This window comes from Hesperophylax consimilis, unplaced genomic scaffold, assembly GCF_061612785.1.
Source record: "Hesperophylax consimilis isolate HC1 unplaced genomic scaffold, BYU_Hcon_1.0 scaffold_35, whole genome shotgun sequence".
NCBI classification, from domain to species: Eukaryota; Metazoa; Arthropoda; class Insecta; order Trichoptera; family Limnephilidae; genus Hesperophylax; species Hesperophylax consimilis.
This window is the reverse complement of record NW_028301265.1, coordinates 405,566-433,331: the sequence shown is the minus strand read 5'-3', so window position 1 is coordinate 433,331 and position 27,766 is coordinate 405,566. Positions and strand designations below refer to the sequence as shown.

The window sequence follows — 27,766 nt, the reverse complement described above, 5'->3', positions numbered from 1 at the left end:
ATTTTAAATTGAGCCACTATCAATAACAACCCCACGTAGATGGCGATAAATTTTTAATTTCCTCTTAACACCATCCGCCTGTTTTGATTTATGCAAGAAAAAAACATGGCCAAAAAGTGCCTTTTATTTTATTTTGTGGATGTTCAGGCATAAATAGGCATTTTATAAATAACTTAATTTTCCACATTATACAATAAAATCATAACCGAAAATGGGTTTGTAAGTAGGAGATTTTGAACTTTAAAGCAGTTTTCATAGGCCTTATACATTATATTTTTCTGGGCTTATAAAAAGACTTATCTAAAAAATGCTCGATTATTTCAAAGGCCAAGATGTATTCTACTCGTAGTATTTAATTAAAGCATCTGAAACATTTCTAGGCGACCAAATTTCCAAACCAAAAACACATGATTTTGCATTACTACGTATGGCATCGCCTTAAGCCAAAATATTTTTCACTCGAGTTCCTTCTCGTCTTCAGCTCGTATCCTTATGTTTTGATTATATGTATTGTGATTTTAATTATTTGATAGCTTAATCTGTTTTTAAGTATATTATACCGTTATTGATCAATTTTCTATTGATTTAGAGTTTGACGCCATTTCCACTTAAAAAATTGTAGATCCGGCTCTGTTTAAATGTTGTGAAACCTATTTATTTTATTATTTGCCTTACAAAACAGTTTAACAGCTCTCGCAAGGAATGAGAATTAAGAATTTAAAACCCGGAGCATTCCGCAATATAAATTTGAATGTTCGCAGAGTTGAACCCATTACCAGTTCCTACGTAGCGAGCGCTTTAACGGCTGGTCCATAAGGCAACAGGGGATATTAGTACTCACATTCTCCGGCACATATTATTTTCATCGCTTAGTGAAATGTACTGAGACGTCTCGTCTACACAAAACTCTAGATATAAGATGTTGAATAAAATGCAGGTTTATGCAATGTTTTGCTCGTCACAGAGAAGCATGAGTTTGATGTTGAAGTTATTAAGAGAGATAACATACCATCTGCAAAGATTTAAAATTAGGAAATTGTATCAAATACCTAGGTGTAACTATTGACTGTCAACTCAAATGGACTTATCACGTAAAAAAAACAGTCACTAAACTGAGGCAACTAATTTACAAATTCAAACGCATGAGCAATATCGTTAACATAAGAACCATGAGGCTTGTTTATGATGCATTGGTACTTTCATCCATTTTCTATGGAATAATCGCCTGGTGAGGATATACAATAACCATGTGAAACCTCTAGAAATTATCAAGTCTATCATTAAGATAATGCACCAGAAGACCAAGACATATCCAAACGATCAATTGTTTCAGGAAACTGACATTATGGAACTAAGGCGGATCTACTGTGTCCAATGTCTTAACTTTATATACACTCGTCCTTATAATTTCTGTAAAAATCCTAATCGATCTAGCCAAACATATGCGTGAACACAGTGCCTCACTGTAAAACTAGGCTAGCCCAAAGACACATTAATTATATTGGCCCAATATTGTTTAATTCCTTGCCGTGTTCCACCAAGATGTGCCAAAACCTAAATTCGTATAAAATAAATGTCAAAAGCTGGGTAAAAAAGTATCTGGAAGTGAGAGATTTTTTTTCTATAATTTATACTACGAATATGATACCTTAAAATATGCCATTACCATCTACATTTAAAAAAAAGTTTACTTCCTCTAAACTGTTTTTTATTAAATACGCAAAAACTTCAGTAAAATCGTATTAATCAAACTATATGTACTATTATATATTTATATTTTCTTTATTCATATATCTTTTTTCATTTAAGCCATAGATAATGTAACTGTTTTGAATACATAACTTATAATGCCTACGCACAGGCTTCGCCTTTGTGGGATTTTTTTGTTACTGTCATGTGTTTTGTATATTTATATATGTACCTACCTATATGTATCAAAAAAATTGCCAATAAAAAAAATATATATCTATACCCAAAATGAATTGCCACGCAATTAGATGGTGGTTTGCCTCTAACTAGGCTTAGTCGGCATTTTGATTACGTATGTCCTCGTGCCTTATTTATTCTACCATTTACTTGCGCGTTATATTTTTTTAAGTTTATCCACTCGAACAACGTTTTAAATGCCTCTTCTAACGTTGAGACAGCATTTTTGTATACTCATTTTAAAATTTCATAGGAAATGGGATATTTTTATTTGGACTATCTACTGTAGTTAAAACCACCTTATTAGAAAATACATATATTCCGAAACTATCGACACATTTTTCAGAACATACGTTAAAAACTTAAGAAGAAGATAATACTAATAAATCTAAACAAACATGAATCAGAATCGAACCCAGGATCACTTGTACTACGGGACAGGAGATCCTAGGTTCGATATATTTTTATTTATTTTTCTGTATCTTGTTCTGTTTCATGTTTCGTTTTGATTTTTGCGTATCATCTTCTTCTTCAATTATTGAATTGATGGATATTACATTAAAAAATTAAAATATTCTGAAAAAAAAAAGATTTGTATTTTTTATGTAGTTTAAATAACTGCGAATTTTCAAGTATATAGCCATTGAAACTAAAAACTTACATAAGTATTCTATTAAAAGTTATAAAAGGATTATAAGTTACTTACCTCTAAGCGCTTTACCAGCTTGAACTTTACCAGCATAATGTCCTGAATGAATTTCCTAGAAGTATCGGAAACGTTTCCAAACATATATGAAAACATACTGGTGTGCATTTATAGCGTGCGTGCGGGATGTTAGTTCTTAAAAAGTGGTTTCTGATGAATCTGTACAAAATTGGTTTGGTGGCAATAATTAATATAAATATTTTTACTTCTTTTTCAGAGACAAATTACCAAACGACGTCAGTACGTGTAGCAACTACGCCTACCTAGAAGATATCTACGAAACAGTGTTAGCTAATGAATGTAAGTATACACTCCCTTCATTACTATGCTACTAGCCTCTCGAATTCACCCGCCCATATATCCCTATCTTCCTAAATACGGGGGTGCGTTCTACCCCTGTAGCTAACCGGAATATTTATTCACAAAATTAGTATTCCGCCTAAATAGTATTACGATACGTAGGAACTTTATCATTCCCGACACTCATTGACAGAATACATCAATACATATTTTGTTTACCGATATATATATCGGTAAACAAAAGTAATTGCACGACGTGGGAGAATGGTGAGCCAATTTGGATTAATAAATCGTATTATATCATAGAGGTTCAAGTTAAGGCGATGCACTACGTCGTGTAATATTTTAAATTGAGCCGCTATCAATAACAACCCTTACATAGTTGGCAATAAGGTTTAAATTCCCGCTTAACACCATCCGCCTGTTTTGATTTATGCATGAAAAAAACTTGGCCAAAAGGTGCCTTTTATTTTATTTTGTGGATGTTCAGGCATAAATATTTAAATTTTTTCCGATCATTTTATAAATAACTTAATTTGCCACATTATACAATAAAATTATCACCAAACACAGGTTCGTGAGAAGGAGATTTTGAACTTTAAAGCCGTTTTCATAGGTTTTATGCATTATTTTTTTCTGGGCTTATAAAAAAATTTATCTAAAAAATACTCGATTATTTCAAAGACCAAGATGTATTCTACTCGCAGTATTTAATAAAAGCATCTGAAACATTTCTAGGCGACCAAAATTTCAAACCAAAAACACATGATTTTGCATTACTACGCATGGCATCGCCTTAATGGACGATCCAATCAGGGAAAGGGGGAAAAACCAACTTGGATGGAGATAAATGAATCTGATAGTACACAGGCTACTTGCATTGTAATATCACTATTAGGTCCTTGAAATTAAAATCTGCTACTTATTATTAAAATTGCCTGCGAATCTCTGGTTGCGTAAGAAAATTAACTTCTTATCCCCATATATGCTATGTGTTATATTATGGTGTCTAAGCTGCTTTTCTGAACACGATACCAACACAAAAAATTATGATTTTCTCAAAATATATATTTATTTTTCACCAAATGTTTTTTGGCGACAAAAATCTAAATCCTTTCTTGTAACTCGTAGATGAATAATCAAATTTTATTTTGTGTCAAAAACTTCGTTCAAAAGAAAATTGAATTACTTTTAAATTTATAGCGACATGTGGTTAGGAAAATTTGATACCCAGGTGCTTTCTTGGTGAATACCAATGTGCAATGGCATTACAATATATCTAGACTTGCTTTTATCTCACAAACTCAAGATAAAATGTGGTAAGTAAGCAACACTCTTTATGTTTCCAGTAAATACAAATAGCTTGTATCTATTTCCCAAGGTTCCTCTTCCCATCTACTTCCCCTCTCCATTACCTTCAGATTCGAAACATACACCAGTTGGAAATGCCATAGTCTCACTGGCTCCAGACGGTTGGGAGCAGTCACAAAATTGAGAAAAAAAAGTTATTAAATAATAATTATTATAAGTTAAGAATTATCTGAACATATTTGAACATCTCCTACTACCGTAATTAGTATATATTTTTTATTGTGATTAATTCGTAGAATGCCATTTTCAAAATGTGGTTTTAGCCAACTTAGACAACTTATTAATATGATTCTATTTTATCCGTGGTTTTAGGCGACTTATTAATATTATTCTATTTTACTCCATCCCGATTAAAAATGATTTATTACTGGTTAAACCAATAAAATAATTGTGACAATAGATTTCATATTATGTAACAGCTGTAACAATAACAAAAACCAAAAAATACTTGCAGAACTTAAAAATTATATTATTAAATTTGATTCGTATTAAATTATTATTTTTTTTAATATACCATAATTATAAGCAAAAAATAATGTTTCTCGAGCAATGCTGGAGGACTCAGCTAGCAAAGGTTGAACCCACGACATGATCCCTTGGTGGGAATCTGACGCATTTGTCCCAATGGCTACAATTCAGTATTTTTATTTATTTATTTATTGGACAATTTATATAGCGCCGCTTTTGTGAGATATCACCTCCGGGGCGCTTTACAGTTGATCCAGGTATTACAAAAATATAAATATTACAAAAATAAGTGAAATTAAGTTAAATAAAATGAAGTACATGAACAAGCGATGTTGTACAGGAACAGGTGACACGAAGATAGAAGATGGAGACTCTGCAGCAAGAATCCTAGGGAGTCTTTCCTGTAATATCTGTACATTCTCTGACAATGCACGGAGAAAATTGAGTATTGTTAAATTATTAAATATATTTTCAAATCATTCGTTATTCTGGTTAAGAACGAGATTGCAGTCTTTGTGAATAAAATTACTGGTTTCCTGATAAACTTTTGGTAAATTATAAATATATTATCAAGAAGTTGTAACACGTGTTCTTGAAAATCCGAATATTTTCGCATTTCTGATAATTCATTCGTAAGGCCTGCAATCCCTTTTTAAACCGGATTAGTAATAATTTGAAGAGATTCATAATAAATCTGCAATACATATTTTCTCCGTGTGTTTATATTAGCAAACCTCGGTATTTTTGTATCACCAATATCTTTGTATCAAAAATATCTTTGTATCACCAATATCTTTGTATCACATGCAATATTTAGAAGCGTAATAACATTTAAATACATTATTATATTCAACAAGAAGCGCCTCTTCATAATATTATTCAATCGCACATAATGTGCTTCCTCTATCCTTTAATCCGGCTTTCATATAACTAAAAAATTCAGGCTTTAAGCCTTAAAGCCTCTTCACTTTCCACGTTTCCCAAATCCTTCACACAGAAATGACTTAGATACATGGAAATGGATTATAGTGTGCGCCTGCTTTTGGGAGTATTCAAAGATAAGCAAAATGGAACATCATATTTTATTTGCATTACTACTTCACTTGTCTCTGTGACAGTCAAAGTCTTTTAGCAAGCTGTTACAAATATTTGATAAAAATTTAAGGATTTTTTTTCAACAATTAATACTTGGATCAATTTTTTGGATTTTGAAGGGAATCTCCATGTCATCAAACTTTTCACAAATCAATCTGAAGCTTATAATATATTTTTTTAATTAAATGTGTACAAGTGTTATTACGTTTTGTCAGGGCTTTGATTCACGACTAAGTCATTCCAATCGAGTGTAATGACTTAAAAATAAGAACGTCAACCAATGTATGTAGGTACTGATGATATGATCGATATTAGTCTCTATCTAGCCAGATAGCCTGTTCTGAGGTATCAAATATTAGTCAAAATGCTACTCGTAATTAACTATGAAAATAGGTATTAATACAATGTATAATTTTAGGTGACATTATTTAAGAGGTTTTTTAGACTTATGAAAACAGGGGCATTTTTAAAATTATTTTCGGTGCGTAGAATAACTCCCAACATTCTTAATGAAGTGCTACAAGCTACGAGCCTTCTCAATACGGGTCTTGAAGATATCCATGTTGTAGGAGGGAGGAAACATAAAGGCCGGCAAATTGTTCTACAGCCAAGCTGTTGAAATCAAGAATGAGTAGTGCAAACAACCAGTTCTAATGTGACAAATTTCAACTATGTACAAATATTGGGCGTGGGTTTGGCGTCTTTTCTGACTATGCACCTGGGATCAATGATGCTAGTTCAACGGAGCATCTTCCACTTAAATTTCAGTAGAATAAGGACAACATTCCCGTATGTCTGAACTTTAAAGATTGCAATCCGGCTGTTATAATAAGAGAATATATCAAATGTACCAGCCATTTCTGCGTAAAGTCATAGTCATTTTCAAGTATTTCGGGGCTTCAGAACAGAGATGGCTACCATCTTCATCAGTGGTGCGAACTTTTAATTTGTAAAGGATCATCAGTTGTGTGCTATTAAAGTAGCTGCAGTCCCTGTAATGTGCTATTAAAGTAAAGCTTCGTAGAGACTAACAGAAGAAGACAGAATTGATTGCGTTCCACCACGGAAAAAGTCAAGATACAAGTAAGATGCTCCCCGTATACCTTAACGAGGCAAAAATAAATACAAATTATGAAGTCCTATCGGACGATGGCGATATCAAACGACAAAGGAGAAGCCTAAGCATAGTGTCTAATATAATTGCCCGCAGATTTTGCAGATGTAGCAATGCCGTCAAAAAATACTGTTCAACGCCTTTTGTATTGCCCTGTATACGTGTCATGGTGTCTCTACCGAAGTTGCTCGATGGAACGACTCCGAATTCAATATAATGACGCCTGTAGAATTATATTTGAATACCGAAGATACAGCAGCGCGTCGACAATGTTCACGGAACTAGGACTGAATGGATTTGCCGGCCTGATGAGACACCGGGTCACTGGAGCCAGGATGCGGCTAATGGCCTCCGCCAATACGTTGGTGACCGCAGCCTACCAGCACCGAGTGCACTCAAGACCATACCCTGCATAGTCGTCCTTATTTGTTAATTTATTAAATCTATTACAAAAAAAAATGTATATCTATATGGGACGTGTGGTATTGCACTAACCTCCCCACATTCTGGAATAAAATATTATTATTATTATTATAACGGTAAAATAATCTTACGCGTGCGTAAAAAATGCATAGCGATTTGTACCTTTATTCATTGTAGTTCGTTTTGAATATCGCCACAGAATTTTACTAGAATGTTTGCGTATTCTGTGAACATTCGTAAGCGTAGGTACAATAAATGTTTTGCAAATTTTATTTAAAAGACTTTTACCGCCATACTTGAAGTGATGGTTTGTTTAATGGTATGTTAAACGGGAACGCGTTTGTATGGTATTTTTGTCCATAATGTGTCTCCAATTTAACATCTGCTCCTTTTCACGCAACGTTCAACAAAACTTATTTATACGTATATGTATATGTATATGTATGTACCTAATATTTAATTTATTTTCTGACATTTTTTGACCACCGGACTCCACTGGTTATATTAGTTGTACTAAAAGACGTCTCGTTATGATTGAATTTCCAATACTTTCCAAGCACCTTTACTTAGTTTTACTTAGTCTCGCATGTAAACAAAAGCCTTACCCTACCCACATCATAGCTCTCCAGAGATCGAGTTGGAACGATGTTTTCAGAGAACAATAAAAATAATACGTGCGAGTTGTTTACATCCTGTAGAACCACCCCAATAATTTCCGCAGGATCTAAGTTGCGTAAGTTTGTATGTATTTTGTCAGTGATCCCAAAAGGATTAGACTGCTTTTGGTCTTATAAGATTGAAAAAAGCTTTTAAGGTAAAGGAGGAGTTGTGGATACAATCCATTTGTGTTTTTAGATGTTATTTTTGTAAATAACCACTACCTATACATATGTTTTAGTGTTCTGTTACGCGATAAAAACTAGTAAAAGTCAGATTGTGCAGGCCTATGTGTAGGTACGTGTAGCTGGATAAAGCTGCCAAGTTGTTTACTCCGTTCTTGAAAGGCGTAATCTTAGATTTGACTTTGATATGAGTGAGTGTTGAATGCGAATATAATATATGACTTCAACCTAGCTACCTTATTTTACTAAGGCGGTATTTCGCCTTTTAGTAGGATATCGTACATTTTCGATTTGTTTATTTATTTTATATCTGAGTTCAATATTCGGTATTCGAAGTCATGAATATTTAACCCAGGAACCACCCATTGGATAACTGATACCTCTGCCGTAAATCTCCCCAAGTAGTTCGCAACGTGTGCTGACTTAGCAGGGTGGTGCTGGTTGAGGGAGACCCTTTACCTCTCCATTTGGTCTCTCTCGACCCATCGCTTTGCACCGTAGTGGGAGTACTGGACTCACTGACTCCCAGATTCCTACTCACCCCACGTACCCTGTTCCTTACTTGATGAAATTGGAGAAATTGGCTCCGGGCGCCGACTTGCCAAGGCGCCAACGAGCCGAGGCACTGATGATACCTAATACAGCGCCCTTGAGGTTTTTATTAGCGCAAGGCGTGTTTGGTTCAGAGCCGGTCTGAGAAAAGATGAAAAAAAAAAACAAAAAATTATTAATGTTAACCATAGACATATGAATATTAGTAGACCTGCCCTAAGTGATTAAAAGCGTATTATCCCCACTCCCCATACCGATTCCATTGAGCCGGCTGGGCTCGCGTACGGCCTCAAGTGATATTTGAAAACGTGACGTCATCATTCTTGTGCGAACTATGGTCGAGGCATCATCGGTTCATTTTACGAAATAACACGGCAAAATGTTTACTTGTACTATGAAAACTGGTAAAAATAGATGCGAAAAAAGAGAATAAACCCAATTGTCGTATTACATTCCATATATAAGCATTATTTTATTTTATTTTAAGCATATTCACATCGTATAATATGAATCAGTTGTTACTATACATCGAGAAACGTCTGGACGCGAAACACAAAGCTGGTTGGTTGCTGGGAAGTAAATTATGAACATTTATAAAAGTGTCTTAACTAAATACTCTGAAACTAACTACGACTCTGAATATAGAAGCTGCCTTTCTTTGCCGAATTTGGACTTCGCAAATTTGTTCATAACGTGGCGAGTAATTTGCGCTCCCATGTAAAAATGTCTATTCATTCAAAGCAGATTTTACTTTTAAGAAGTAAATGGTGATATTATAATGCGAGATGCCTATTTACTGTCAGATTGATTTATTGACGAATCACAGTCATCTTCACTCCCTTCGTTCTTCAACAGTTGATTTTACCCCTCGCCTTTATCTTCTCGTCTATTAATTCCTATGTCTGTGATGTTAACAGAAAAAATATATAATAAGAAAAAAGACACAGTCAACATACACACACTAGTAACACAAATTGATAAGGAAGAAAAACATTTCCAATGACCACAATACAAAGACATAAAATACATAGGCAGATAGATATAACACAGTCAACATACACACAACACGCTAGGCATAGGCATATTTATATAATTGCATGCCTACAATCAATGGATACTATATTCACTATTAAGGTCTGTAGCGATGCTACGAGAATTTTCTAGAACGCTCGCCAATATAAAATGCATTGTAACGGGAACACTCTAGGCGCAATGCGAGTGTTCGGCGTTCCTACCTACAGTTATGAAATATTCTTGAATGCACCCGGGCGGCTATATAATGAGGCGCGCTGAGAAGTACTTAGCCAGTCATTAATTCGCAGTTTTACGAGTGACTAACTAGCGAACGCTGCGATTGCTTGCTGCGTACTGAAGCGGCTGACACCGACCGCCGTTTCCCGCGCGTTGCTTCCCGCTTTTTCCTCACCACACCGCTATAGGACCTACTCGCCTACAGCCGGCTCTGCACGGTATACAATTGATTATGGACTCCTCGGGATCACCTCAGCGTCCTGGCCCGGCCATCGTTCCTGGCCAGCGCTGACCTCACGCGTCTAGACCCTGCGACCACTTCGCCAGTCTGCGCCTTGGCCCCGCGGTATCGTCGGCACCCTGCATCTCCTGCACAACTGCCAACCAGGTGTATCACACCCGGAAGACTCCACGTCTTCACCAGTGCTGAACACATCCACGAGTCTGGTCTCCATCAACGCGGCGTCGACTCACTGACCCGCGCCTCGACCGCTCCGCCGTCTACACCTGGTGTTATCATCCTCATCGGTCCCAGTCGTCTCGCAACTGCGCAATACCACTGACTCGCAATAAAGGCTGTGACACACACAACAAGCTTTGCTTCTTTCATTGTCTCCTTACCAGATCCCCAAAGGTCCATTGGCATCTTATTAAATTCAGAAGGTTCAAGATAAGCGAATGTTCGTTGGCCGTATTTATGAGTAACTATCAGTACCCCGACCTGCGTTGCTGTGGCTCAATCTGTCTGTGCAGATATAGAAACAATGGCACGTGTTACTTTAACGTCCAACAGATGGTGCTGTTTTAAAAATGCGCGTTCATAATCACATGTGACTTCTATATAATGTCACGCTGTGTCAAAATTTCAAAGCAATCCCTGAACAACATTCGGAGATTTAAGATTTTGAACAAACGAACATTTACAATTTTATTTTTATAGATTTTTGGAATGGACATACTTTCAGTTTAAATAAATTTTGTGTTGTGTGGTCTACTTTTTCTTTATATTAGAAACATTTTTAGCATAAACATAGGATAATATAGAATTTTTTACATTATTTCGTTTATTTCTAGTTTCAAAACTCCAACCAGTTTTAAAATTTTATATATTTTTAACATATATTTTTTAATCAAGCCCATGCATGTACCAAATATCTGGGAATAGTCTGTACCTAACAAGATTGATCATGCTGTCACTAAAGGGCCATTTATTAATTTAGTGATCTATCAACTACACAAATTCGTGGTGACTTGACTGTATTACTTTGTAATGGACTGGTTCCTCTTTGTATAATGCTTTCAGTATTCTGATAGAGATCAGTGGATTATCTCGTACAATAATGATGAGTCGCTTTACAATAATAATACTGGAGGGTTGGTAGGTACACTATTTACATATTTATTGTCGACCACTTTAATTAGCGCCCTTTTGTGATTTGGCACAAAAATGGCGCTATGCAAATCAGCCAAATATTATTATTAGTATTAAGAAAACTACTCTTAAAAATACATGAAGCAAAATAACATATACCTACTGGTACATGTTACCTAGAAGGAAGCCACTCGTAAAAGTACATGAAGCAAAAGAACATGTACCTACTGGTACCTAGAAGGAAGATACTCGTAAAAATACAGAAACAAAATAACATGTACCTACTGATACATATTACTTAGAAGGAAGCTACTCCTAAAAATACATGAAAAAATAGAACATGTACCTACTGGTACATGTTACTTCTAAGGAAGCTACTCAAAAAAATACATTAATAAAATGCAGAAAGAAAAGAGTGAAAATATAAGAAACAAAAGAAGACCTACATTCGTAAGAAGCTACTCGTAAAAAATACATGAAACAAAAGAAGACCTACCCATTTACACTACTCGGCCTAATCATGCGGTCTCTTTCATGCATTAAGACATACGTTCATTGGGGTTAATACGTGTGCACGTTTACAATTACTGTATCGCATACAAATTAATTATTGTCGACTAAAGGCAGAGATTAGGATATCCAGAAAGTTAAAAAAACGTATTTATTGTTCACTGTACTTTCTAAAGGAAATTAAATTAAACCACTACCCCCTGAAAATATTAAAACAATCTATTATAATCACGTAGTAACCAGAACAGGTGTTACATTCACGACTAAAATTTAAGCAGATCCTAATTCTGTGCATTAAACTGAGTAACTAAAGTACATTAACCAACTAACTAACTGATATTTATTTTTCAGAAGGACGTTAACAAAATGCAATCAAAATCATTTTATACGCTGATATTTCTCCTCAGGTCAATTTACTAAATGCATATTAGAAAAAAATATATATTGAAGACATTATCAACGACTCAAACGAAAAATGTGCAACACGAAAATCAGTAAATGAATTGGTCGCATCTAGGAAATGAACACAGGACTTCGGCCCTCCAGGGGCTTTCCTCCACCACTGAGCTAATAAGACCCTATCCACTTCGGTCATATTAAACTGTATCATACTTCGACTAAGCGCTACCAACATTATCTATATTTTTTAACGCAATTTTAACTAACTAACTAACCATCACATCACGTTTCCCCGCAGGGGTAGGCAGAGAGGACGGACCGCCAAACAACTCGGTCTTGGCACACACTTCTTGCCTCATTCACATTCATACATCGTCTCATACATACTCTTCTATTATTCTGACTCTTGACATGGCCCGACTCGAGTATCTGATTCACTTGATCGTGCCATGTCTTCCTCGGGCGTCACCGAATTCTGCTACCATTCGCATTTGCATCATATATCCTCCTTACACTCCTATCTTCGCTCATTCGCTCTACATGCCCAAACCATCTAAGCGTCCCTTTCTTAATCTTACTCATTACGCTTACATCAGCCTTGCACTCTTTGCGGATCTCCACATTCCTCACACGATCAAACATGGTTTTACCACACATACGCCTCAGGGATCTCATTTCAACAGCATTTAATCTACTTTAATCCTTTCTTTGCCAGTTCCATGCCTCACTTCCATACATCAAGGTAGGTACCAGCACTCCGTTGTGGACTGCTAACTTCGCTTCTTTGGACAAATTTTTGTTAGCGCCAACGGCGTTCAGTCCTCCATTAACGGAATTATCTGCATTTACCCTTTTTTCAATATCTCTGTCAGCCTTCATAAATTGTCTTGTATAAATATTCACATTTTTATGTTAATGTGCGACATCTATCTGATGAATATTTTATTTATAACTAAATGAGTAAAACCTCAAAATGTAATAATTATTCATTGAAGACACTATTAGCGACTCTCAAACGAAAGATGTGAGAAAGGAAAATCAGAAAAAGAATCGGTGGCATCTAAGGAAAAGTAAATAAAAATGTAAATTACGAACCCTCTATCGCTGCTGTGGAAAAGATCTTAAAATATTTTTTCTCATTTCAATTTACTTTTTCTTCCTATATTTTGTAAGATTTTGCATTTATCACGTTATTTTATTATGTACTAGCTGACTTTAACTTGGCGTTGCTCGGGGTTATTAATGGTTTGTAATAAAGTTTTGAAGTTGTTAATTCTAGTGTACCTTAATATTTTTAAATTATTTTTAGGAATTGATAAGTTTAATTTTCATAAGTTTTTGTTTCACTTGATCATGCCATGCCTTACTGGGGCGTGCCCGACTTCCACCATACATTACTGTCAACCAAACTACAAACCAACTACAGTATAAAATATTGTGTAATATTTGCGTGTTTCCCTAATAAACTAAAATAAAACAACAACAAAATAGGAACTTTTGAATTGAAAAACTGTTACCTACTTTCCACTTTTCCATCAAAGCTCTAGGAAAGGCTTTACTCGAAGCCTTTGTACAAGATCAAACACCATTTCCGATCCAATAAACGTTGGAACTCTTTGACCGGAATTGTCACTTTCACAATTTATTTAATTTGTATGGACGTTTTTATTTATTTTTTTTCTGAGCTATGTAAGCAACTCAACTTAAAATTGTAAGAGATTACATAGAATTATTTGCTCTAATTCACACTTTTATTGCTTTTTCAATATCTTAAATATAAGGCAATACATTTTTGTTTGTTTATACATAGAAGCAAAACCTTGCACATGGCAAATTTTGTGGACATAAACTGCAACTCCTGCAAGGCTTGACGTGTTTATTTTTTTAAAGACAAATATCATTTAAGGACAGGTTGTTTCAAAAATTATTAACAATTTATCAAATTTCAAAGTTAATATCCAATTACTATGAAAGTCCTATTCAAATTGAAAATTAAAGTCCTATTTTACTAGATTCTAAAAAACTGCTGGATACAACATTGAAGGCATTAACCAATAGAAATGTTTTGCTGGTTTGCAAGAGGTAAGGTCAAATCCGCACATGTCACACTTTTATATTTTTGTCACTTCAGGTATGTGCATAATTTTAACAGGTATCAGTCAGACAATAAATAAATAAAATAGGTCGAAGCAGCGTTAGGCAGTTTGTTTGATTAGATTTGATGTTCTGCTTGCTATTTTTGTATTTGATACATATTTAAAAATGGTCCATTAAAAATATGCATGAAAAATAAAAATTCTTTGAAATTTCTGGCAAAGCCATACTTAGTATTATTTGAGCTTAGTTCTGCAGAGAGCAGCCAGTCTAAACCAACCACATTCAAAGAAATAATCACGTTTTTGATAAGGGGGATTGTTTGTATCTACATATCCAAACTCACCATTGAATGTTATTATTGTAATGTTACCATAGATCTATATTGTATTAAATCTTTAAGGTGATTCCATACTAAATTTATCATTAACTAATTACTTTACGGACTGGCTTCTTTCCGTTTTTATGCAAATTGCACAACCTGGTTATATCGTTCGTATACCTGTTAAAAACACAACTTTAGGCTTTTAACGAATGAATTTACAGGTTTCCTAACAAACTGTCGGTAAAACACGAATATTTTTTCGTCTTTATGTTTATTAGGGATAGTTCAGCTGTGTCAAAACGGGCTTATATATGTAAAGAAAACCACATAGGAGTGCTTTCCTTAAGTTTGAATTTGCCGCGTTACCGACAAGTTAGTTGGTGGCCCACTAGATGTCACTGCTGACAGCTTTGACATTAGGGAATTAAAGCGAGATATAAAAGTAAAAGGGTCATCATTATTTCATTAAATACACCGAATACACCTGAATATAATATCTCACATTATTAAGAAACCTGAAATAGGGGCTTTAAATGTTGTTTCTTTTGTTTTTACAGGTGAGTGAATCTTTTGTTAACAGATAATGTGATGGTTAAGAGTTGTAAATACGTATTGTTAATAAATCTTTTGTTTTTACAGAGAAACGCAATTACGCCTTTGTTTTAAAATTATAGTTTTAGATTATAAAAAAAACTATTATATATATATATTCTAATTTTACAGAGAGTTTTTAACATAGATCATTTAACAAAATTATATTAACTCAACCATACTTATTTTTCTCGATGTATTTAGGCATAAATGCGTTCTGCTGAAAATAGCCAGTCCAATTTAAATAAAGTAAAGAAGTAAGAATAATTTTTTCAGCTTTCAAATGTTGTAATTGTTTCCACACCAACAAAAGATTTCGAAAACAATTTACCGAAAATAATATTATTGTTTATCGTGTTTAAAATTTTAGTGATTTTTTCGTCCATGTGTTTTCTGTATGGCCGATGAAAGTATTAATTTTATGTTATGTTACTTATTTTATTATATTAATCGTCATAATCGCAGTTCTTGCCTGACATTGCAAAATACATACCCTAAACGATCAAGTAAATACGTTTTCAGGAACATTGTGTTCTCAAAATTTTGTTATTTTTTCTCTAAAAAACTCACGAAATTTATATTCAAGGACAAATTCTTCTAGCTGCTTTCAGATAATTTTAAAGGCTTTTATTTTAGACCTCGTCAGATGTTTTATCGGCTGGATATAATTCGGTTCCGTCAATTTTTTAATAGGTTAAATTCCTTTTCCGAATCTATTCAAATAACAAGTAGTCTGCCGATCGTTCGAGTCCATTCAAATATTTATTATTTCGACCACGGTATTCGGGATGGACCCAGATAAAATGAGGAATAACCCAATGGAGGTTTACTTCCCCGAGTTTGGTTTATTTTTCAAAGGGTGGTTTATTGAAAATGATCGAGGGCCTATCAATAAGGAAATGAGAATTTCGCATGAATTTAAGATATTTAGAAAAGAATTCAAAGAGCTCGTCTTTTGGCAACGATCCTGAATCTTATCAGAAGAGAAATGAATATGATTTGAATAGTCTTTTGAATATTATAAGATGTTTCCGTTGAGTTATTTATTGCAAATGAAGTATTTGTAGCTCTTCAATTCAACGTGGGTATAAAAGCAATCTGGATTATTTTCTAGCCATTGACTGCCACTAAAAATGCTATCCCTTCATCATATTTGTATAAAACTACGCACGTTTCTGTTCACTCCGGGGCATTTTTAATAAGCAATAAGTTGTAAATATTGAGGTTACGACAAAATATGGAAAGTCGTATGCAATCGTCCGTTTATAAGTTAATATGCACAGTACAGATTATGGACACATGTATGTGTAAATAAGCACCTTTCTCTCGTAAATTTAACATCTTTTAAAAATAATAACTCTATTCTAAAACAATATTTCTTTTCATTAATAAATACAAGACACAAGAAATAACAACAAATACTAGACTTCGGGGTCATAAACATATCCAACAAGCAAGAACAAATACAAAATTTGGGAAAAAACCTTCCTATACTTTAGTACTAAACTCTACAGCAGAATCCCACTCTCATTAAAAACTCACAAAAAATATTTTAACATTTATATCTCAATTAGCTGACGTGTTATCTTTAAATAGTATAAAATAAATTCGATATCCGCGTCTGTCTGTTTGTACGCTTAGTTCTTCTAAACTAAACCAAGGTAGGTACAAGAGGGCTATGCTATCAAATCTTTTCAATCAATATTAATTTAATCTAACTCTACCTTATTTGCACTATAGAAACTTATGTACTTGTATCTCTTGTTTACTTACTTACTTACTCTCTAATGTCATTTCACAATCAAATGCCACATATATTTGTAATTCTTTTTTTAAAATATTTCTGCGATTTTAACTGTGACATGTTATCATTGTTTATGGTATATTTATACCGTTGATATTAAATAAATAAACTACGCAACGGATTTTGATACGATTTTCACTATCATTTAGAAAATTTGTTCCGGAAGGTTAACATATATATCACATGCATATTATATTTGTATTGGTACGCCACTACTTCATTCGAACGGAATTCTACAAGTCTCGATTGTTCCAAACAAGCTTCTTGGATGTTATTTTATTTATTTGTTTGGAAAATTCTACATAGCAACCAAATTGTTCCAGAAGCTTCTTCACCTTTTAAAAGCGACAGCATGAAGAATCTAGTTAGTCAGTCAGTCATCAATCCGCCATCAGTTAACAAGGTGCTCAACGAGTGATAATCTGCGCACTTCACTTGCGCGAAGGACATTCTTCCCGGCTCTGCTCATGGACTCCATCGGAATATCATTACAGCGCCCTGGTTCCAGCGTCTCTGACCAGCGCTTCATCCACCCACCATGACCACCACGAGGACATGCAGCATCCTCACTGGTCTACCATCTCCCGCTCAACCGCCTACAAGGTCCACCGCACCTTCGGCCTTCCCGTCAGCACTGGAGTACTGATTGCCAAAATCGCCAGTGCCTGACAGACAACTAGTCCGGTCACCAGCGCTCGGCGTCGACTCACAGACCCGCGCTTGACCTGCCATCACCGCCTGCATCCGGAGAATACTACATCTATCCTACGTCCACTCTCATCACGGCTACCTGACTCATCAATAAACACTGTGACCTTCACAACATCTTTCATTCCGTGCCTCCTCACCAGATCCCAAAATATTTATGTAAAGCATAGAAAAATCGATGTTTTGTAGTAAAGTCGTAAAAATATATTTTTTCTGGCGTTTACATTGCTAACGCTGGCTAAACCTTCAGATATAAATCAAAATAATTTAGTATATGTCTCCTATATTTCCTAAGTATAACTCCCAGCAACTCCGGGTACACTTCAGCTAATTATTGTATATGTAAAAACCTTCCGAAAGAAATTCTCTAAATAAATAACTAAACCCTATCAAATCCCGTTGTATAGTTTAGGTGTATAACTTACCGAACAAACGGACAAACGCGGATAGCGACTTTGTTTTATACTATTTAGGGATTAATCAAAACTATGTGTCCGACAAAACTTAAACAATAGACAGCTTACTCAAAGGTCAGCAGATCGCAATCGTCTAATCGAATTTTCTAGGTCAAATCGAGCCGTTTACTATGATCGCTCTTTTCCCGTAACAGGCCCGCTCATCTGGAATAGTCTTCCCTCAGCTCTTACTAATCTCCAGAATTTGGCTGAATTTAAACGGGCTTTAAAACAAAATTATTTAAAAAATCTTAGTATTCATAAATCTTAACTTCTTTTCAATATTTTATGATAAGCCATATTCTAAAACTTCCGGTTATTGTTTGGTTTTGGTTGCCTCCTTATTGTACCTATTTAAAATTCCTGCTAAGAAGATTCTCATTTCTGAGCAGAAACTGCTTCCTGTTTTATATTATGTTTTAGTTTTAATATTCTTATTTTGTCCTGTCCTGCTGTTATTGTTATTCTAAGTTTTGTCATCACTTTGTATAAACAATATATTTAGTGTAATAATATTATAAATGTATTGGATAAGGCATACCGTAGGAATAATTTTAAGCACGTGACTACTAATACTAAATGACCGTTTTTAAGTTTGTTATAGTAAAGCGCACTTGAAGTAAAATGACACTGAATGCGCTATACAGGATGTATCGGCAAGTACCCGACAAACTTTAACCAGCTATTCCTCAGCACATTTGGAGTAAAAATGTTATGGGCGTTTTGCAGTCCGGTAACATTTTTTTCCATTAAAAACAAAAAATAAATAAAAAAATCCACACTCCGTCACTATTATTTGCATTGTTTCTCGTGTTCAACATCTGTTATTAGCAAGTGTGTCAAAAAGTGTCCTCGCTCTTTCGTACACACTAAATAATAATAGTTAAAAATGAGACGAATGGTGCCGTGCCATTTCGTTGTGATTGTAAAAGCGCGCCAACGTAGGTACGTACGTACATTATTCAACGAAACTCGAACAAAATACTGCCAGACGGGTTTTCAAACTTTGACAAAGGATAAAACATTGGTGACGTGTGGTGAAAATATGAATAATATTATTTTTATTTTAAATAAATGTTACCGGACAGCAAAGTGCCCATAACATTTTTTACTCCAAATGTGCTAAGGAATAGCTGGTTAAAGTTTGTCGGGTACGTGCCGATACAACCTGTATAAAAAGCTGAATACAAAACATAAAGAGACCAGAAATAGTTCAAATATTATTTATTTATTGTTATTAAGTTTAATTTGTAGAACTCCATTTTATTTTTTTATTTTTTATATATACAATAATATTATTATTGGGTTTATAAAAACAGTTTATTTTTAAACAAGTTCTGCTGTGTAATTATTATTACGCGTGACAGCTGTTTCGCCCTCTGAAGGCATTATCAAACTGTGGGTAGCCCACTTACAGACGATACATTTATATTATTTCTAGGTAGGTATTTTAATTTCATTTACTGATTTCTTAATTGATTTCTAAGTAAAATATTAAAAATTATTAATGGTTATTACCCCAGCAAAGTTTCCCCAATTAGTGTAATGTTTAAATTTGACTGAATGTCTTTATGTTAGTTATTCCCAAACGATGACTCATAGGGTTATTTTAATAGCATAATTAAGTACTTCATAGTGCACTCATATTTGCATTAGGTTTGAAGATATCTAGTAGGGGTGAACGAATTATATTTGTTTGTTCATTAATTAGAATAGCTTTCGGATTATTAGAGTTTTTGTTAATTTCTAACTGCTCTAAAAGATTCAGTTTACGGCCTTTATTTTGTACGTGTAACGGAGTTGGTTTATTATTATCATTAAGTGAGTGATTTTCATCTAGGAGATGTTTGGCGAATTGAGATTGTATTTTATTATTATTTTTAAAAGATCTTATATGTTCTTTAAACCTAGTGTTAAAGGACCGGCCCGTTTGTCCAACATAAACAGCGTTGCATTCGTCACACTGGAGTTTATAAATGCCACTATTTTGTAATTTGAGTACCTTACTTTTTGAGTTTTTAAGAGATGATCCTAAGTTGTTATTTGTGCGGAAGGCAATATCTAAACCACACTTTTTGAGGACTTTGGCAATTTTATTAGATGTCTGTCCGATGAATTCTAAACACCCGAATTTATTATTCGTCTTATTATTAGTCGTTGGGTAAATTAATTTAAGGTTATTTTTGTGTTTGTTATTATTAATTATTTTTTCAATGTCTCTACCCTTGAAGCCATTATTTTTAGCAATAGTTAGGATTGTATTTTTTTTTCCTTCTCGTATGCTTTCTTGTCGAGTGGGATATTAGTAAGCCTATGTACCATTGAGTGGTAGGCAGATAATTTATGTGACCATGGGTGTAAAGATTTATAATTAATGGTCGTATCTGTAAACGTAGGCTTACGGAAAATTTCAAACGTATGTTTATTATTTTCTCTACCGATAGTTAGGTCTAAAAAATTAATTTTATTATTACACTCTCTTTCAACCGTAAAGCAGATTTTACGGTTGATGGAGTTAGCAAATGTGACAAAAAGATCTAATTGTCTGTTGGTACCTTTCCAACAGACCAAAATGTCGTCAACATAACGAACATAGTATATTATGTGTTTGCTAAAGATTGAATTTAAAATTTGTTTTTCAATGTAATCCATGAATATTTCTGCAAGAAGTGGACTGAGGGGCGATCCCATTGGTAATCCGTCGTTTTTTTGATAGAATTTATCATTAAACTCAAAGTAGTTAGTTTCAACACAAATTTTAAATAGATCGAATAAGTCTTTTTTAGTAACTGGGTTTATATTAGATTCGTCTAAAATATCTTCAATGATTTTAAGGCATTCTTGAATAGGGATATTGCTAAAGAGACTGACCACGTCTAGAGATATGAACTGGCAATTGTGCGGTAGATTAATGTTTTTTATTTTATTTACAAGTTCGAGAGAATTTTTAACGCTATGTTTTGGGTAGAATTTAGTATGTTGTTTAAAAAGAAAGTTAAGTTTTTTGGCAAGTATTGTCGTTGGGGCGTTTATAAAAGAAACAACGGGACGTATGGGGATATTATCCTTGTGAATTTTAGGTTGTCCGTATAATGCAGGAGCCCTTGGATTCATCACCATTGCACTTCTTCTAGCCTAGCTTCTTCAATAATAAGACGAATAATAAATTCGGGTGTTTAGAATTCATCGGACAGACATCTAATAAAATTGCCAAAGTCCTCAAAAAGTGTGGTTTAGATATTGCCTTCCGCACAAATAACAACTTAGGATCATCTCTTAAAAACTCAAAAAGTAAGGTACTCAAATTACAAAATAGTGGCATTTATAAACTCCAGTGTGACGAATGCAACGCTGTTTATGTTGGACAAACGGGCCGGTCCTTTAACACTAGGTTTAAAGAACATATAAGATCTTTTAAAAATAATAATAAAATACAATCTCAATTCGCCAAACATCTCCTAGATGAAAATCACTCACTTAATGATAATAATAAACCAACTCCGTTACACGTACAAAATAAAGGCCGTAAACTGAATCTTTTAGAGCAGTTAGAAATTAACAAAAACTCTAATAATCCGAAAGCTATTCTAATTAATGAACAAACAAATATAATTCGTTCACCCCTACTAGATATCTTCAAACCTAATGCAAATATGAGTGCACTATGAAGTACTTAATTATGCTATTAAAATAACCCTATGAGTCATCGTTTGGGAATAACTAACATAAAGACATTCAGTCAAATTTAAACATTACACTAATTGGGGAAACTTTGCTGGGGTAATAACCATTAATAATTTTTAATATTTTACTTAGAAATCAATTAAGAAATCAGTAAATGAAATTAAAATACCTACCTAGAAATAATATAAATGTATCGTCTGTAAGTGGGCTACCCACAGTTTGATAATGCCTTCAGAGGGCGAAACAGCTGTCACGCGTAATAATAATTACACAGCAGAACTTGTTTAAAAATAAACTGTTTTTATAAACCCAATAATAATATTATTGTATATATAAAAAATAAAAAAAAAATAAAAAAAAAAAATAATAAAAAAAAAAAAAGTTCAAATATTGACTGAACACAGACTGAAACTGAAACTTAACAAAAAACACCAAGAAATACATTTATACTTATTTCAGAAAAAACACAACTTAATATATTTGAAATTACTTCATATTATCCGTACTACTCAGTTTTAATAATATGTTGATAAAATTCTCAGCACGGGAGATCCCAATGAGGATATCGTTATCCCTACTTGTTACAAAAAAGGAAGATGATAAAACACTTATTATTATTACATTGTTATAATTATTTAAAAACTATAAGTTATAACCTTTACTAATTTATTTTATTACATATAAGTACAGGGTGTTCACAAGTAAATGACTTACTTTAACTAGTAATTCCTAACCTTATTTGGAGTAAAACAAATAGATGGCATGTTGGTCTCCGGTGATATTTTTTCTTCAAAAAACTTACGAAATCAGTAAGTATTGGAGAGTTAGGGTTGAGCGGTTATTGGGCTGATTGACCAGTGACAAAATGTACAAAAAACAATAAAAAATGTCAATGACTTCGCTTTAAATAAAGTAATGAATCATTTAATAAAAAAAGTCGGGTACGTTTTTTTTAATTTTACTAGTCTCCTGCAAGCCTCCCATTCACTTTGCAAAAAAAGTGATATTTGCCCTCTCACAGTTCAGACATCTAAATGTTTTAGGTCTCCCAACACTTCTTAGCCCGGCGAACTTATATTATAAAGAAACCTGTTTAGTGGTCCACTATCCTAGCTACGTGCCCTGCCCAGTAGAGAAGTCTTATAAATCTTGGTATAGATTGCTCTTCAGACGATTGGTTTAGCTGGTAGTTGTAACTTCTCTACCACAAAACATGTTTTACCTTTCTTACATTACCTTCCTCCTATCAAACACCTTTTTACTACTCTCCGTCAGAGTCCAGCAATCTGAGTCGTTGGTAAGCACTAGCCATGGCAACAAAGAAGACCCTTTAAACGACTCTCATGGGCTTGAAAAATACTCGTGAGTGCTTTTTCACACTTGATTGAATGTGGCTGAATACTATATTATTCAACAATAAATGTATCGAGTCACGAATTTCTCTTGTAACCTAAAGTTGTTGATACCGCAAAATTTTATCGACAACTAAAATCCGAATGAATAAAAAAAAATCTGGCATAAAATATGCTCATATCACAGGCCTCAATTTATGATATTGAAAAAAACTTATTTGAGTTGTTTCGAGAAATAATTTTTAAATATATGCTTAGCTGCTGTTTAATACTAATCGATTCGTAGGTAACAAAAACGTACTTACCATCCATAAAATGCCTTACTGAAACCCATGAACATTCTTCCATTGAACTTACATTTTTTTTAAATTAAGAAATTTTTAAAATGATTTTTAAATATCTTCACACACCAGCATTATATATGTGGGATGTCTTTGTTATTATATTCGTACGTATGTAAGTATATAATAACAAAGACGTGTATATTTGTAAATGTATATTTTGTAAATGTATATTTAAAAAAAAATGTTTAAGATGATAAAAATCGGATATGTTTATCTGAGACACTATCTATGTTAAAAACCAATTTCATTAGAAACTTTGTTTCTAATGAAATATAGCTAACTGACCATAAATTACGGAATTTGTGAATATCGTATTGATATAGAGTTATATCGATATATCGTGCTATATATATAGAGTTATATATATAGAGTTATATAGAGTTATAGAGTTATATAGAGTTATATCGATATAATAGAGTTATATCGATATATCGTGCTAATAGCCAGAACTTTTCAATGTTGCTTTTATAATTATTTTTAATTGAAATAGGGGTGTAGGCAAATAACAAAACATAACTACATTTTGCCTCAAAAAAATTAAAATGTAAGTAAGTCGGAACAGGCTATGCCTAGTGAGGTGCTTTATACTCGAGAAAATTGAGATACTGTTAAAAATGTGAATGCATGACCATTTCCAAATAAAATATTACTCATTCCGAATATGTTCAGGACGAGATGCGATAATATCATTATTCTTAAGAACAAGTGTTCCGACTTCCTCATAACACATTCATGCTATACTGATTGTTTTTTATGAAATTCGTCAATTAATTCGTTGTAGGCTTCCAGTCCCGTTTTTAACAGGAAAGCAAATAATTTGAATAGATTTTAATTAATTAACAATATATTACAGTTTAATTTTAAATTATAATGTCACATCACAAAGTAACCGCTTCATATGAAAAAAAATAAATTACAGTTTTTTACAGTTTTCTCCATGTAGCAAACATTCGGTCCTCCGTTGTCACGGGGGGAAGCTCTCGACTAGCAAGCCAGAGGTCGCGGGTTCGAATCCCGGCGCGCGCAAGTAAATTTTATTTGATTCATTTGTGATATTTCACAATTTACTCATTTAAACTAATATACTTGCCGCACGTTCAAAAGTGAAAGATACTCTCAGTATCACCCTGGTGTAAGACCACCATTCAGAACTAAAACGTTGCTTGAAATGACTTTGATCATGTTGTGTCGCCAAGTACTTCCCCATCTCTTTCCCCTCCCCAATACATTCAGCCTTACATCATACTCCAATCGAGGATGCCATAGTCTCACTTAATCCAGACGGTTAGGGGCAGTTGAGACTATTATACGGTTTCACAAAAAAAAATTAAGCAAACATTTAAGACCCGGCAATCCGATTTTCTACCGAATAATAACGTTTGTTTAACATTTGTTCTAAAAAAATAAATTCCTGAAATTCTCTCAATAATTAAAATAACAGGTTTTTCTGTTATTTAACATATTAGGGTGTGAATAAAAATTCACAGTGTCATATTATAATTCACAATTCACATTCTTTAAATGCTTCTCGAGACATTGTCGAGAGATTTGATTTCTATTTTAAATATGTCGTGTTTAATTAAATAATTTCACAGCAGTTGCTCACGTAAGTTCATTCCAATCGTTTTCAATATTAGCGCGCTCTCTATAACATTAGGATTAACTAGTCCCTTTCAAACAATCGTCATTTGCCGGCCGAACAGCTAACTTAATAGACCTATGCTTCTGCTTTCGGCACCTAAAATTACCTGACTTAACGTAAATAATATTTTATTTCAAATATTTGAATAATTTATTTTGCGTGTATATAGCATTTTATCGGTTAAATAATATTGTTTTTCAAAAATAGGAAACAAATAAAAAAAAAAATATTAAATCTCCAAAAGTCACACAAGTTGCGATCTGGAACATAACTTTTTGCTACCGAGGTCGTGCAAGCACGTTATACATATTCCGCTTATATTTATAAATATATTAAAATTATTAATTACATAAAATAAATATTCTTTTATATTGTTATTATACGTTTTTTACTCCAAATAAATACATTTTATAATTGTACACGAAAGTTTTACTTGCAAACTTTCGGTATCTAGCATACTCCATGATACGGAATGGCCTGCTTTGGTGTAAATTTCACTACATAACATGGGATTTTCTACCGTTCGTTATCCTGAAAGAGTACCACAAAAACGGTCTCTCCAAAATGCTAGCTCCAATCTTTCGATTAGTATATTTTACTTCACGATTGAAGTTTTTTTCCAACGAAAATAATTTTTTATGTGAAGTTTCGATAAATATTATCTGCCGCTATCCCAATGCTAATACTTTAATATTACCTGGAGTTTTTAATCGAAGGAATTAATTTTTACTGAAATATCCACTTGAAAATCAAATTTCTGAAAACGTGTGAAAGGGGCTTTTGAATAAAAAATGGTACTCGTATATTAAAAACCGAGTAAGTTCGTTTTGTATTGGCTATGATAACCCTATACGAACTTGTGAAAACTAATAGAGGTGGGCGTTACCCATTCACAATCCGAAAGACGGTATGCTGGGCCTTAACGGTTAGAAACAAACCTCCCGATCAAGTTTAAAACATTTAAAATTACCAATTTCAATCAATTTTGATGGCCAGTAAACGTCCATCCTTAACCCCTATAGCGGGGCTGGATACATTTTCATTCCAGTGAAAATACTACCTTGATAGACTCTGCAGTGTGCAGTGTGTATATATGTAAGTTTTAAATGTCTTGAATGTATTTAGATACTTTCAATGCAAATTTCAAACAAAAAATGCTGATATCGTACAAAAAAATCTTGTTTCTAAGAACCCATTGTCTTTCATCTCCCTTTAAAATATTTGCCGACCTTTTAAGTCCTTATCTAGACCAACTAAAGACTTAGAATTCGTCAGACCGGAACAAATATTTTGAGGTTAATAAATCTTCTTTGAGCAGTATTTTTCTCGCGTTAAACTTTTTCAAACAATACCTTTATTCAAAGGCGACCTTTGATATTTCCACGAAGAATAATTTAAAGAAATCGGAGTTTCCGTTCATTCGAGCAGATATAAGGAATCTTTTATAATAGCTTATCTCTCGAAATATTAAATGATGATCTATATGTCTGAGCGGTAAGCTCCTCGACTACTGACAAAGAGATCTAGAATTTAAAATATTTTAATATTATTTGCATTTTTATTTTAACCTTTCAAGTAGTAATACAAATGTTCCGGGCACACAATATACCCATATAAAATATTATATACGTGTTTAATTAATTATTAACTTATTATTTGTAACGTAAAACATTAATTAAATTGAAATTGTATAATTTGCGAACTATTATTATGCAAATTATGAAAATCTTCAATCTGTAAACTTCACCCTCCATAACAAAAGAGCTTCCCTACACATCTACATCCCCATATCCCTAAATCCCTAAATCCCTACATCCTTTCATCCCTACATCCCTAAATCTCTAAATACCTACATCCCTAAATCCCTACAACCCTTCATCCCTACATCACTACATCTCTACGTCCCTACATCCCTACATGCCTACATCCCTATATCCCCACATCCCTACATTCCTAAATACCTTAATCCCTAAATCCCTACATCCCTAAATACCTACATCCCTAAATCCCTACAACCCTTCATCCCTACATCCCTTCATCCCTACATGCCTACATCCCTAAATCCCTACATCCCTACATCCCTAAATCCCTACATTCCTTCATCCCTACATCCCTAAATCCCTAAATACCTACATCCCTAAATCCCTACAACCCTTCATCCCTACATCCCTTCATCCCTACAAGCCTACATCCCTAAATCCCTAAATCCCTAAATACCTACATCCCTAAATCCCTACAACCCTTCATCCCTACATAACTTCATCTCTACGTCCCTACATCCCTACATTCCTAAATACCTTCATCTCTAAATCCCTACATCCCTAAATACCTACATCCCTAAGTCCCTACAACCCTTCATCGCTTCATCACTACATCTTTACGTCCCTACATCCCTACATGCCTTCATCCCCATATCCCCACATCCCTACATTCCTAAA

General features: G+C 33.8%; 1 protein-coding gene across 1 annotated transcript in view; it reads left to right on the top strand.

Annotated features, from left to right (window-relative positions):
- Window positions 1-2,324: 2,324 nt before the first annotated feature.
- LOC149409134 (head-specific guanylate cyclase-like) overlaps window positions 2,325-27,766 on the top strand; it is a 125,706-nt gene continuing 100,264 nt past the window's right edge. Inside the window, exons 1-2 of the mRNA XM_089650114.1 lie at window positions 2,325-2,377; window positions 2,850-2,932. Of these exons, the coding sequence (XP_089506240.1) occupies window positions 2,325-2,377; window positions 2,850-2,932 (136 nt within the window). The remainder of the gene's footprint in view (window positions 2,378-2,849; window positions 2,933-27,766) is intronic.